At 38.9% G+C, this 15436-nt stretch overlaps 1 protein-coding gene across 1 annotated transcript in view; it reads left to right on the top strand.

The window, feature by feature from the left end:
* Nucleotides 1-1508: 1508 nt before the first annotated feature.
* Nucleotides 1509-15436, top strand: part of LOC139734226 (kazrin-like) — a 144542-nt gene continuing 130614 nt past the window's right edge. Inside the window, exon 1 of the mRNA XM_071645026.1 lies at nt 1509-1693. Within this exon, the coding sequence (XP_071501127.1) occupies nt 1633-1693 (61 nt within the window). The 5' untranslated portion in view covers nt 1509-1632. The remainder of the gene's footprint in view (nt 1694-15436) is intronic.

The following is a 15436-nucleotide window of genomic DNA, read 5'->3' on the forward strand; positions in this document are numbered from 1 at the left end:
TTGCACATTTACATTTTATGGTATAGCACAGACCTATACAAATGCATAATTTTCTTTACAAAAGAGGTGATTCCGTGTCCGAGTTGCCTTCCTGAAAGGGGTAAATTGACGTCGTCTTTTAATTAGTGAGTTAGGAAACTCTACTTCAGCAGAACTATACACCTGCAAAGAAGATAACAGTTTAATGTTCACGAAATGCAGTTTGGACAAGTAGCATTAAAAATTCTATGATTGACTGTCAGGCTCAAACTATGTCTTCCAATACAATATTTCAATGCGTATAGTGAGATTGTTTCCGCAACAAAAATGCAATGTATACATGCAGTGTATATTGCTGGCTATGGTATATACGAGTTCACTTCAACAAAGTGATTGAACTAGTAAAGATAAGCAAGAACAACAAGGCTATCATCATTACTATCATCATAAACAACAGCAAGACATTTTAGACGTGTTTTAATCAATGTTAATAAGAGAGAGAGGGAGAAGTGGAGGGAGAGAAGAACAGACAAAGAGAAGAGATTTCACGATCAGGTGATTTGCAGGTTCCATTACTAACATTTTGCTCCCATGACTGCCTCCGAGGCGCTAAAGCCAAACCTAAATACCCACAAAAATAATTCTAACCCTAGGTCCATGGTGGAGAAAATAAGACCGAATCAATTGTCGCAGGAGCAAATTACTGTCGTGTATCCGATTTACCGAGCTTGCTAAAAGTGTCACTTGGACTCATTTTCAGGAACTCACGTTGAATATATCGGTTCTACTGTAAAAATTCAGCAATGCATGAAGTTCGTGAACTATTTCGTAAGGGTATTAATAGAAAGGAAGACTGTGTAGTTAGAAGAAAGTATCAATCTTTAAACACAGCAATAAGGCATTGCATTAATTAATTGGTGACTCTTTTTTTGTCTTAAAATACTTGACCGTAACTCATGCGAAAAAAGACGTGAAGTATTCAAAATCATATTATTTTTGACAATTGTATTTTCTTTTATTAAAACTCGATCTAAGTAAATGTAATTCCCATATGTATGATAGCTGCTATTACTTTTTGGATCACATTCAATATCCTTCAGACGTTCTAGAAGCGATTAGAATCATAAAAAAATAACAATTAACATCTTTATAGAGGAAAAACCAAAACAATGAAACTACTGGATTTTACGATATTCTTAAAAAAAAAAATGATAACTGCAGAATTTGTCCCTGTTGCATAAAAAAATGAAATCAAACATAAGTCAGAAAATCAAACATGTGTCAGTTATCAGCCAATCAGAACCGAGTATTTAAAGAACCGTGTTTGATTTTCTGACTTATGTTCGATCTAAAATTTTATTCGACAGTGACGACTGTACAGCCGCGCGCTTCGTACAATCAATAATAGCGCCATCTTTTGTTGAGGTATTGTTTATCGTAGTGTAAGGGTGTGCAGAGAGCAGCTAGCTCTTTCCCTTTTCCCGTCTACAATGAGCTGGACCGTTGTAGTTACGAACCCTAGCGTCTCGCCGTGGCACCCCGAATGCACGCTTCATATTTGGCACGTGAGGTCCAAGCAGGTTATGCCATTCATTCGGTGACACAAATACGTACGTACGTTGGTGATTTGTTGGACCGGAATCCACTGGCACAATGGCAGATGTTTTTCGGACAAATGGAGGTGAAACGGCAAAAAATGATTCCCTGACGTGTGGTATGTATTCTTGCTTTTGTGATGCTTTAAATATATTTGGGGTTTTGCTCTACTTGGTGTATGTTTGTCGCAATTTGACGGTTAATTTGAACGTCGATTTAGAAAGACACAGCTGACTCAAGCCATCTCCTCACAACGGTCACGGAGGGGAGATTCCCCCGTGTGATCGGCGCAGTGACTCATAACCGGTCCGCTGGATCAAAGGATCATATCATTATTTCATTTTCTGTCAATTCTTCTACTATGGACAAATGTTCGATGAATGGAAGATGTACTGGAGATGATGACTCAGTTCTCCTAATGTACATAAAGCTGACTGATTAATGTCAACAGTTGATGATTATTCAAGGAATTTGCAGTATAAACGTTATAGGCCTATAAATCTAAGATTCTTGTAAGAATGAATGAGAAATATTTCAGTGTGTGTGTACAGCGACAATGGAATCTATATATGGATTCACTGACATTAACTGTGAAAGAGCATATTGATCTGAACAACGTGTTATGTTGTTTTATGTTTTGTTTTGCTCATAGCAGAGCAGGTTTGGGTGCACTTTAATAATCTTAAGGTTAAGGCTATAACATTTGAAATTAGATCCCCCCTTTTACTTTCAGATATACCTACCATATCCCATTTTCCATTGGACCACATCTGAAGAGTCTATGGTGTAGAATGTAAGAATGTAGAACATCCTGGATTTATGTGGTGCACAGATCAAATTATATTTTTGTATTAGAGGTTGAAATTTTCCCATCTTCATTTTGATGGAAAGATCAGTCTGTATCTATATCACCAGGTACAAATGTATACAGTGTAATCAATGTCTCACGGAGACTATGTCTGGCTTCACGGATCCTCCAGACAGACGGGGTTTTCTCTCTCTGTTATATTCTTTAATACTAGTGACCTGTTATATGGGAATAAGAAGTGCAAAATAACTAACGTTACATGGTATGGCATTTTTATGGCCTAATTTAATTACTAATCAAACCTGCGTTGCTATGACTCAGATTTTTAGTCATTTCAAAGTATAACTGTGTCATTTAATTCCATGCCTCACCACACCACTCCAGCATGTGCATCAGTCATAGAAAAATAAAGATTAATCATTGAAATAGAGAAGTACTATTGAAAGTCCCCCATCATGCATGGCACGGCTATACCCTACTCACAGGAGACTGTGGACCTGTATCTCCCCGGGAGGAAATGAGGTTACTAGTCCCTGGGTTGACCTTAATTCTGAATTACAGTGCAGGTAACAGCATGCCTCTTTGAGTGTGTTTGGCAATTTGTGCACAGAGAGTATGTTTGCATTGTGTTTATGTGCTGTGAGTGAGAGACAGATATTTACAAATTATATTGAGAGATTATAGATTATTGTATACCTAGTGATAAATAGTAGTACATGGAGATACACACAGAATGAGAATGAGAGTTGGGAGGTGGGGGGGGGGGGGGGGGACTCCACAGACCTGGTCTTTCAGTGACTACAGAAACTAAATTTCACAAACATTTATGAGTACATATTTGTGATACGTACAGTACTTCTGCAATTATGTTGACCCTGCAACTGTAGTGGATATATTTGTGTGTGCAGGTGGGTGGGGTTAAATAAATAAGGGGGGGGGGGAAGGGGGCAAGTGTCAACTTATGTACACTCTATGACAGGGTTGAGCAGAGCAGCATTCATCTAGGAGTAGGAGCAAGTGGGTTGACATTTGAGGTATGACCCGACACCTGTGGGTCTCCCAGCAGCCCCCCTGCCTGCCACAGAAGTGCCAGGGTGCCAACTTCCAGCGGCGGGGGGTCTCCGGCTGACGAGGAAATTGTTAATTTGAGTGAAATTGGCGCACTCGGCCTGTTCTCCTTCCCCCTCCGCGCATGAGGTTGGATGGGACGTGATGGGAAGAAAGCCCCGGGTTGTCGCTAAGGAAGGAACGTACTCCTCACAGAGCTTTCAGCAGATACTGATCAATTGCCAACCTGTGTGGTTGAAGGAGAGACATTTAGTGTAGACTGCAGATGATGTACAAGTAGAATGTACACTTTTTGTACATTTATATCCAAATGTAGAATTACACAATGAGCTGCTGGGCAGCTGTAGGTTCAGTTACTCCTGCACAAATGACTGCCAAGTTGTCCGAGTCAAAGGACTATGGAAAGTAAAACAAGTCTCCCTTCATCTTACTCTGAAAAGTTGAGAGGCAACTTCTTGATTTCTTCCCCCCTTTGTGATTAGAACTACAGAATGCCACCTCAAAAATTCTAGTTTTCTTGAAATGCTAGATTGCAAAAATCATTAGGCCCTACTTTGTGTTTGTTTTGATATGTGTGAATTGCTTTCATGTAGAAGAATGTCTTTGTTTAGAACTGCAGCTGCTGGTATTAAACCCAGGACTGCACATCATATTGAGGTCAACTCTTGAACTTGAACTTCAGTTTTACCACGTTTCCTCACAACGCAGACACAGCTGCCTTTATCACTTCTAGCAGTGCCCCGCCCTGATACTCAAGAATGATCATTACATCATTTTGGCATTGTTTGATGTGCAGGAGGCTGATATAGAGACCAGAAAACATACTGCTTTTATAACATGCAGTGTGAATCAATGCTGAATAGGATCCCACCATCTTTTTTTTTTTTTTTTTTTTAAGGTCATACTGTGGTGAAGTTTGATCAGACCTCATATCATACATACCGTGTTTAGGAATATCATGGGCAGTATTCTGATCTGCTTTTTTTAATGTGTGTGTGTGTGTGTGTGTTTCTGTTGTGATTTATTACCTTAAGTGCAACTTTCTGTGAATGAGCTTAAAGTCATGTGTACAATGTAGATCCATAGTCATGCAAAGTTGTTGGGTTTAAACTCAGAGTTTTGAAAATATACAAGGAGTAATATACAAAGTTGTAGGCACCTATCTGATTCAAAGTCTACCATGCAAAAATTTGATGTCACTTTGCATTGTATACAGTGCATGGCCATGTTCTCCATATTTTCCATTTCATGTATTGTATTTATGAACATTGTGATATTGAAGAAGAACTCTTTTTAATGATTAAACGAGCTCATGATAGCTCATGGCCTGCATTTTATCTCGGCAGCATCTTCTGTCAATGAGAAACAAGAGTAGCATCGGCGTGTAAATAATAACATCCATGCAGAAAGGTGACATTTATCACCATCGCTTACCTGGTCAACTGATATCTGGTTTCATTATGGAGTAATTAACCCTGGTTCAACTGTTATTGTGAGTTTAATTGCAGTTGCAGTGTTTCCGACACCCTGCCGGCACTAATGCTTGTCGCACATGCTGGTTTTAATCTGACGAAGTCCCCCCCCCCCCCCCCCCCCCTCCCCCCCACTTGGCTATTGCGTTTCCACAAGGTGGCAAGCAAGCTCTGGCAACTGACATTGCAGAGGAGTCAAATGCTTTTACAGACCCATCTTGCCTTGTAACTAAAGCTCGAGCCACAAGATTGATTTTCAAGGGAATGCCTTTAAACGTTGACACTTCATCACTGTGACAAGGGAATAAAGTTTAGGACAAATTGCCATACTAAAGTAAGCACTTTGAACTGTACAAGATACATGTACAACACCATCAACCACAACAACAACAAGTACTACAGTCATGACTCAGCAAGGTTGAATGTGCGTACAAAACTAAAAGGTTATTCACCACCTTTTGGTATATAAAAAGTTGAAATAATCTTTTACATTGTAGCTTGGACTAGCAGTTTACATAGTTTACATACACCTTGATAGAAGTTTGTCATTGTAAGGATCAAGAACTAATCTTTACATGTACAATACAAAGTAGACCACATGGAGGTCACTTGATCTAGTACAGTGTAACTGCATATTTTATTTTTTTTTTCCTGTAAGGTATTCGATTTGTTGTTTCTGATCCTGAAAAGCTATTCAGTACAGATCAAATGCCACCAGATTTATGTGTTTACTCCCTCGCCCTTTCTGTCTGGGCTGGAAGTTTTAATATTTGCCTGAAGCACTTGCTTTAGGCAGATGTTTTGCTAGCCTGGCGCCATTTTGACAAGTGATTGTTGAAAGCGTAATTGTGCATGGAGATGTTTTTATTCTCAAGTAAATATGCCATAGGGGAGCACACACACTAAGCTTTAATATCAGACAACCCATCAATGTTAAAGAGCAAGTTTTGCTAGTGAAGCTACATTTAAGTGTACACAATTAATGGTAATTGGAGTGTATACTATTGTAACTATGAGACATTTTTTTTTTTTTTTTTTTAAAGAAACAATCGGTCAAAGATGTTTTTATATCAGTTGTTTAAATTTTGATATCACTATAAATTGAAAATGTATAAAAAGTTGAGCAATGTTTTGTTGGAAATGAGAGGCTACATGTACGTGTACTAAACCCATATAAAGTGTACTACATATGTACAAGTAGTATTTATGTAGGTTTTGGTAATAGAAAATAGATCTGGAGATTCAGTGGCATTTCTGTATTCTCCTTTTCCCCTTTTCTGATCAGTGAAATGAGTTGTATTAATCAAATATTTACAGACATGTCTCAATAATACAGATCTTGAAATGTTTCATACCACTGAACCATTCTGTGATTATGGATGATAAATGCATGTACAACAGTGTGTGTGTGTGTGTGTGTGTGTGTGTGTCTATAATGTCTTTTTTAACAACTTTTATGGTGACATTGTAGCTCTGCATTGCACTTGACTCAAAACAAAACTTGCCTTTCCTGTTTTTTTTTTTTAAATTCCATACAAGGTACGATGAATATCACTTTCTGTCAATGTTTGCATTGTGCAAATTTGATGTGCTTGGTGTTTGTTCTGCCCATTGTACAGACATGAATGGGAATCAGTCAAGGGTAATGTACATAGTACAACCCCCTATATTGTAATCAGGGGAATAAAATTCAGGGGATGAGATATAGATTGTACCTTTGCACTTTTAAGGTCATTGATCTCCAGAGTATGAGAGACTATAGATGGGAAAGTTTTCTCATCTAGGAAACTTGGAACTCATCGCTGGGTTAATAGAAGACTACTGTAAACGTGGAAATTTTCGCGGTACATTAATTTTCGCGGATTTCGCGCTACGCTCGGCTAGCGCGAATTCAAAAACGCGCGAATATATCTTCACAATTTTCTACGCACATTTTGAACGGGATGAATTGTGTGCGCTTCATCGATGATACTGCTACGTAGTACAATGTACAGGCATGTTTACGCTACTAGTACTGTGCGAAGAGACGATACCCTAGATTGCTGTGTACTGTAGCATGCATGTGTGCACCGCACGCATCGATGCTACAGTCCCCCGTGACTACGGTACTAGAGTCACAGCTGTACTACGTATTTGAGTGCTTGTACTCGCAGTCGAGCCGCTCGCTACGTCGCTTGTCGTACGCTGGCATAGCAAGCTATGTAGCAGAGGCTTTGGATGAAAGCAGTGAATGTGTACTACAGTAAAGTAACCTGCTGCGGAGCGCGAATTTAAGAACCCGCGAATACGTTTTCGAGCCGCTCAGCGCGAAAAATTAATCGCGCGAAAATATTGACGTTTACAGTACATTGTACTACAGCTTGTGATGTCATTTAAGCAGAGAAGGATTGTATAAAAAATGAAAAAAAAAATCAACATATTTTCACTTTTCTCACATAGTAAAATAGCACTTGACTTGCCTCTTTCAGAAAGCAGGGGGATAATATTACCCTCAACATACATCAGTAACGAACTGAGGAAATGTGTTCTTTTTTAAGTGAAATTTTGTGGAATTCTCTATATTCTTGTACATGAGTATGCATGTGACATCATACATTGTGGTAGTCCTCTCATCCAGGAGTGACTGGACAGAAACTTTAAAAATGCATAACTTTGGAACAGATTGTCTGATTTTCCTCAAACTTTCTCTGATGTGTTTTGCAGATATTGCCGCATTCCCTCAATCCACTTAAAATATGGTACAAATCAAGGTGAACTTGTCCTTTAAATTCCATATGATCAAAACAGACAGTTTCATCCTTTATATTGCCTGTACTGTACCAATGCCATACCATTAGGCTGCGTTCACATAGAAGTATTCGGTATTCGGTATTCGGTATTCGGTATTCGCTATTCGCTATTCGCTATTCGGGCACCGAATACACCATTACCTGCACCGTCAACTCACCATCCCATGCAGTGAGGATTTCTTCCTCCTACATCCCAGCAAATCTTATTAAAGGAGAAGTCCGGACGATTTTGAAAAAAATTAACCAAAATCTACATAAATAAAGGATCATAATGACTAAGTTTCATTGAAAAAGACCCTCCCAACTCGCCACAATCGATTTTTTAGCATCACTAATTTTGAATCGTAACCGTTCGATTTCTGTACGCCGGCGAGAAAGATCACGTGACAGCGTGACGTTTCATCCTCACATTGCTTTTTGCTTGGAGCGTCAGCTGGCTCGGGGGAGCCCTGCTTGAGCAACGGTGATACGGGCCAAGCAAGCGGTAGTAGCGTACCGCTCAACAGTCTCTGACCACACAGCGGATGCACGCGGCATGATCTATTGCTTCATTAAAAAAATGCCGATGTGTCAAGTGTTAGGGTGTTGTCAATACTTCAACTTTACTAGTAAGTCTTCAAATTGAAGAAATATTTCGATTTTAAATTGATATCTATCCACGATACTACCTTTACATGATCCTGAATGCTACAACACGCAGCCCGATTACGCTGTGTGTATTGGGCTGCTGGTCGTAGTTACCGGCGCGGCGCGGCGGCGGTACCAAGCTGGCGCTGGCGTTTCTTCCTCGGTTCAAGTTACATGTATACTGTCGTATTTTATCACTGTCAGACACACTTTTCAACAGTCTCGGACAACAAAAGAGGCAATAATTCTGACATTGACAGACTGATTTCAGATTGTTCACACTCAGAAGTCGAAAAAACGATCGCGGATTGTGATAGCACTTGGCAGCAGCAGACGTAAATGTATGCCTGCACAGCCCGACAACAGCTAATGCATTGTAAGTGATGAGGTGGACACTAATAAGTACGGCAGTATTATAATACATACATATTTCAATTTAAACGAAAATGTTATAGCATTGCAACTATTTTACATTAATCTTTGAAGATTTTATATCTAGATATATAACGAAGATTATTTGAATAAAGGAATACAGCGTTTGGCAACAGCACTCCTAAATCGGTGTACGGTCTCCTGCAGTAGCGCCGACAAGGCACACATGCAGATACCGCCCGCAGTCAGCAGTGCAATGGGAGATCGATGCGTAGCTGGGCTTCGCTCGCGGTGCTCTCAGCTGAGGAAACTGCGCCCGATACGTCACGCGCAATGCATCCTGGGACAGATAGTACGAAGGGCAGCTCGCGACGGATTCGAACATGAAGAATTACCTTATTTTAAAAAAAAATCATAGTAAATGTATCTGATGGTCTTTTCTCGTCGGGAAAAGGGTAATAGGTTCATGAAATATTGTTCTTTACACACGAAACGGCTGATAATCGTCCGGACTTCCCCTTTAACAATTTCTAAACTGCATCAGAATGTCAGTCTACATGCTTATTTTTGCTAAAGGGCAAATCCAGACCAAAATTGTCATTATTTCATAAACGAGAGACGGTATATGCTGCAAGAAAATCGAACAAGCTCGATTCCCACTTTGCTATACTTTTCGCAGCTATTCAGTACTTTCGAATAGTGCCCTCCTATGTGAACCGGTGTGAGGAAATCCTATCGTTCGATTCAAGCTATTCGCGTGCCCTCGAAAAACGAGCCCGAATACCCGCATAGTATACTTCTATGTGAACGCAGCCTTAGGCTGTAGGCCTATATCACACAAGATCTAATGAGTATCCATACTCTTACTTCATCCTTACCCCCACCCATCCCCCCTTAGTTTTTTTTTTCTCTCTCACACTCTCCCCATAGACTGATTTGCGCTGACCATGATGTCACCCAGTTGTTTCTATTGTCCACACCCTATTGTGGGGAACTCGCCCCTTGTGTGCAAATCCGGGATGATCTAACCATGGATTAAGTCCCCCTGTAGTGCTGTGATATGGATTAAAGTCCCCCTATGGTACATGTACTGTGATAGAATAAAATGCTTGTTCGAGGGGAGCACTCTTTTTCACAGTACATGGGCTAATCCATACTATATGGCTAATCCATACTGTATGGAAGGATACTTGGCTACATGTATTTATAGTTATTAGACTGTAACTTGTTTTGTTTGTTTGTTTGTTTTTTAAAAACCACCCTCCTCAGAAGCATACTTTTGATGTAACATGCAAGTTTTCAGGGCTTTTCAAAAGTTTTTTTTTTTAGCTGAAGATTGTTTGATTCACTAGTATTCTCTCAGTGCAGTTTCCTTCAGGAGGGACTGACACCAGTATCTCAGTGACCAGTACTTTAAAAGTAGTTATTCCCCGCGTCTTGAGTCTTGAGTCTTGATGAAGTACATGTAATCCCTGTAGCAGCTGCAACACAGCTTTCTGGGATGGGTCCTTCAGTTTATCCCAGACCAAACTGTTCAAGAATAACAGCATGGTTTCAAAAGCAAATGTTATAGTGAAATACATCGTTTACTATTAGAGATTTATTGAAAAAAAAATTGAGTGCCGCTTTGCCTTTCTCTCAAGAATTTGAGCCTTCAAGCATATTACAATTTTTGTAAATATCAAGTTACATGTACAGTTGTAGTTGCTTCTTTAAAAAAAAAAATCCTTATTTACGCTGATGTACATGTAGGGCAATTTGTCAATCAGTTGCAATGAAAACATCTCGAAGGAAGAATTTCATGAATTTGAACAAAAAAATCCTTCTGACCACTGTGTCATGCTGCTCAGAACACATTACACTATATTTATGTACCATTTTTTTTACTTAAACATATTCAGAATCAAACTTGCACATTGATATGCTTTTTTAATACATTGTATAGATCACTGCTCCATTATCTAGAACTTGAGAGCACTTTGAACCAGGTTATGACAGTATGCTGCACATACATTATTCTCAATATGCCTAAAGGATTCTATGTGTAGGCTCTACAAGATCTTTTATTTTGCTTTGTATGAAAAGCTAAAGTTCTCGTTATCTGTTCTTATTATTGTTCTTATTCATTTAAAAAAAAATTGTTAACCCAGCACATGGCTACATTTTTGCATGCGGCTGTTAAATTTGCTGTCCAACAGTGATTCGCGATATTTGCGAAAATTAAATCCTCGTGTAAATAAGAGCAGAAGAATTAATACAGTAATGGCTATTAAGTTGCAGTACTCATGAAATTTACAATTTTATTTGTCTCTTGTCTTTGCATGCATATATTACAGTGTATAGGGCGTACAGGCTGTAGGCTTTCCATTTGGGACCATGCAGCTCTTTTGTTTTGTTTTAAAAAATGTTTTAATATTTTCTTTTCAAACTGAAAGCATTGTTCAACAATGCCTTTAAATCACTCAAACTAGAGTGACACATTCTCTGTGTGCCACTGGTACACCCCTGGTGGTAACGATCCAAGAATTAGCTCAAGATGGACGTGCTGTCATAACAGATGTGGGTTCAGTTGCCAGTCAGTAAAATGTCTGGCCCCTCATCGGCAGGCCGGGCAGACGGTATTGATTTGCAGGCCAGCGTTGGAAGCGAAAACATTCCAGCGCGGCTAATGATACTCCTGGCTATATCACCTTCAGCAACAGTTCCGCTTCCCACCCTTTTATGATGCATGCAAATAAAATTGTAGATAATATTCCCTGTCGGGAAATTCCCTGAACCCCTCCTCCCCCCCCCCCCCCTCCTTGTTTGATGTTGCATGGTTGAACATCAGTGGAAAATTAGTTTCTGTATTTCATGTGGTAATAATGTTTTATTACCAGACCATTTTGTGTAGTAGGCTGTAGCGATGGTTCAAATTGCCAAAAATTTGAAGCAATCGAAACAAAGCAAAAGTAAAGTTAGATCACTTACTTGATGTAATTCAACTTGCTTTTAATGTTTATTAACAAGCTCCATTGGATGTTCAGAATGTTCTTTCACTGCAACGTAATGAAACTTTCCATGATATTGCTCATTTAACAACTCTGTGTGTCTCTGTGTGTGGTTTTTCTCACTTGACCATTATCTGCTCATGCACAAATGTAACTCATTTGGTTTGGCCTTGTTTTATTGAGGAATTATGCAGTCTGTCTCAGAGAAGTCTACTGTCCTCAAACTCTTCATTCTTTTATTTTTGTATCCATGAGCACTAGTCCGTAGAGTAGAATTTTCAAGGCAGTTTGGCTTTCTATACTGCCTTATGCCTACTTACAGTACCTCTCTGACAAATACATGTGTTGCATCAGCCTTGTTCAACTGTGATAGAAATTGATGGTGAGATATTGAAGTATGTGTCATTTGTATCAATGTGGTTGAATGAAAAAGGAATGATGAATGTTTGGCATTGATCAACAATGCCAAATCCTGTTGAGACATCTGTTCCAATTTGTTCAATGTGGCAGCCGACTCTAAATGTTTCGTGAATTTCAGTGACCATGAGCCGTCCACCAGCATATTGATCCACTGAAAGCTAAATAGATGTATGTGCAGTTCATTAAAATGACCAGGGTTGCCTACAGTGTATGTTCTTTCAAACGCCAGCCCCCCCCCCCCTATTGTACCCCGACATAAGTGTATGTAATGCTGTTTATACACACTCGAAATAGGCAGTTTTTGAACATTGATTACTGAAATGTGATGCAAACAATTTGTGTGCATGGGACACAAAAGTATTGTTAAATCTGGTGATATATATTGCGATGCTCAGATCAGTCCTGCTTGTTTTGTTTGTTTGTTTGTTTGTTTTTTTAAATAAACAACTCTGCTGATAGCTTGTGTGAATGGCATGCAAAGAATGGATTTTTGTTTTGTTTTTTTCATCTGGTAAATGTAATGTGCATTTCTCATCTCACTTGTGGTGTAAAATTATTTCGATTTTGGCAGATGATAAGTGCAACTTTTAACAAAATTAGTCGCGCAAAAATATCCACTTTTACAGTAACTGTAAAACCAGAAATGTTTGCATGCCTTTTAATTTTGCGAATCTTGGCTCTTGTGAAATTCGCGAAATTTAATTGCGCGCAACAGTTCTTGTCCACGTATGCATTGAATGCTAGTGGCAATTTGCGAAATTTGATGCCGAAAAAAAAAAGGAAAGCCATTGGCTCCAATTCATGAAAATATCATGCAGCGAAAATATCTCGCTTTACAGTAAACTCCTGTGTTTGAATGTATTCCTGTGTCAACCCTTTGCTGGAGCCTTTCTGCCAACTTTTATAAATTTCTACCAAGGCTGTTCTGAGGAGGTTGTCTGGCTTTGTTTACTTTCCAGGCCACCAAATTAGATCCAGACCACAGAAAAGTTTCATCTTTTTTTATATCCTGCTTTTTGTAATCCTCATAAAGGCAAGTCCAAAACTATTCACTACCAATTCTGGGTTTTGTCTCGTACTCAGGGGTGTGATCCATTGTATTATACTGGCATGTTCTCTAATCCATTGAATACCTTTGAAAAGAACCTGGAATTCTGCCTGAGTTAATTTGTTAGTTCAGACTTTATCTCTGGCCACCAAAAATAGATTCAATGGACTTGTCATTGATTTTTCTTCTCCACCCCCCCCCCCCTCCCCCTTTCATCTCCCTGTGTGTATGTTGGTGCTTGTGTGTGTCTGTGTAGTGTGTGTTTGTATGTGTGTTTGCTGTGCAATCTGAAATAAGGTCAAGACTAGAAACAAAATCACCTGAGTGAGAAACTTTGTGCTATACTGTAAACATAAACAACCCTGGCTTTGGTTGGACTTCATCACTGTGGAGACAATGATTGACAGAGCAAACAGTGGTCTTTAATCGTTTGTATCTTCACACTCTGTAGACTGGTATTTCTGATACAGTGGCTGCAGATGTAATGGGCGTGCCTGAACAATTTCCTTGTGATGATGAAATGATGATGATTTTGATGAGATTTTTTTTTTTTTCACGATATGACTCCAAGGCTATTGCAAGTGTACTAATACCTGTCTGTTCACTCTGCAAATTTCATGCGATGAAGATGAATTGGCAATATTTTCATGTGTTGTCAAATTTGTGGCCCAACAGTGATTTGATGATATTCATGAAAATTAAACCCTCATGAAAATAGCAGCTCTTACAGTATCATATTTTCTTTTTTTTTTCTCTCTCTCTACCTCTCTTCTTTTGTTGTTGGTTTTTTTTCCTGCTTGAACCCAAGTACGGACTTTTTCCAAGAAAGAAAGAAAGAATGAAACTACATTTGATGCAATAATGAATGCACTGTAGGTCTGTGCCAAAGGTCACACTGCACTTTGAAAAGCTCCACATATTTCACATGAATGACAGCCTAGAGACCAGTTTTATCTTTGATGTAGAATGATTTAGGGAAGGGATAAAAAGATACGATCAAAACATTCAACATTGCAAAATGTTTGCAATTGGTTTTAAAGTGATATATGGCCACTCAGAAGCTGCAAAGTTCTGTATGTACAGTGTTCATCTCAATAATGTTTGCATTTTATATTGCGTGGCTGCATTACTGTATATTAAAGTAAAGAAGGTTCATTATTAAGATAAAATGATAATGATGACGATAATAGTAACGTGGATAATAACATTCATAATAATTTCGTGGATACTGATGATTATAGTAGAGATACCTGTTTAAATATAAAATCACATAAGTCTTCAGACACCTCAAAGGAAAGGAAAAGAAAATTAATTTTAATTGAATGCATGTACATGATGTCAATGCAGCAGAGTGCAGAATGAACAACTGATTTCTGTGTGATCATGTACACATTGTACAATACTACAGGGTTTTGCATCATGGTTTCTTGATATTGACTTGGGTCATGTACACTTGTAGGAAGCTTCAAATTTGTGTTATCAGAGTTGATATACAGTAATCAAGCTTGCAAAGTTTAGAACCCTAGCATATCACTGACATGCAAGTCATGTAATTCATCACCTCGAAACGAGATCTCAAATCATTTGGACATCGTTAGATGGGGATGTGAGCATTCGCAGAGATATGTACATGTATACTTCTTGTGACTACATAATATTTTGTTGTATGAATCATATTTTAGTGTATAAAAGCCCTTGTTCCACCCATGTTTAGAAGACGATTATGAAAAGAAAGACATCTGGGAGATTAAAAGTGCTTTCCAAGGAATGATACAGAGTGAACTGGAGGCATTTGTGTGTTCAGCTTGTGCAATCTCTGTAGTCCCACCCATACTGGTTCTTGTAGGCATGTTTTCCTGACCAAAGCCTCAATGGTGTTTTTATGTACTGTATACTGACTGTGGTCCTCTATTGTCTTTCCGATCAATGCACCCAGTTGACAAGTTTCCTTTGCCATGAATGGGTCTTAAAGCCACAGGATTGGACCATGAATAGAATCTGATTTGGCTTTTGGAAATCCATTGGATCTTGAATGAGGAAGAAAGAAAGAACTGTAGAGTGAGGGGAGGGGGATGGAGATGGAGATGGTATTATACAGAGGGAGTAAGAATGAATGAGAAAATTAGAGAGAGGGGATAGTTATAGGGCAGGGGGAGTGAAAAAACAGTTAAAGATCAATACTGTTATTCTATTTGTATATATTTTCTATACTCAAGCTCTAGCGTTATTCATTTTGCAACGAGCATTCAGTGGTATTTGCACATGAC

The sequence above is a fragment of the Diadema antillarum genome, unplaced genomic scaffold (assembly GCF_040938485.1).
Source record: "Diadema antillarum isolate AM-2024a unplaced genomic scaffold, OU_Dant_1.0 seq00000514_RagTag, whole genome shotgun sequence".
Lineage (NCBI taxonomy): Eukaryota > Metazoa > Echinodermata > Echinoidea > Diadematoida > Diadematidae > Diadema > Diadema antillarum.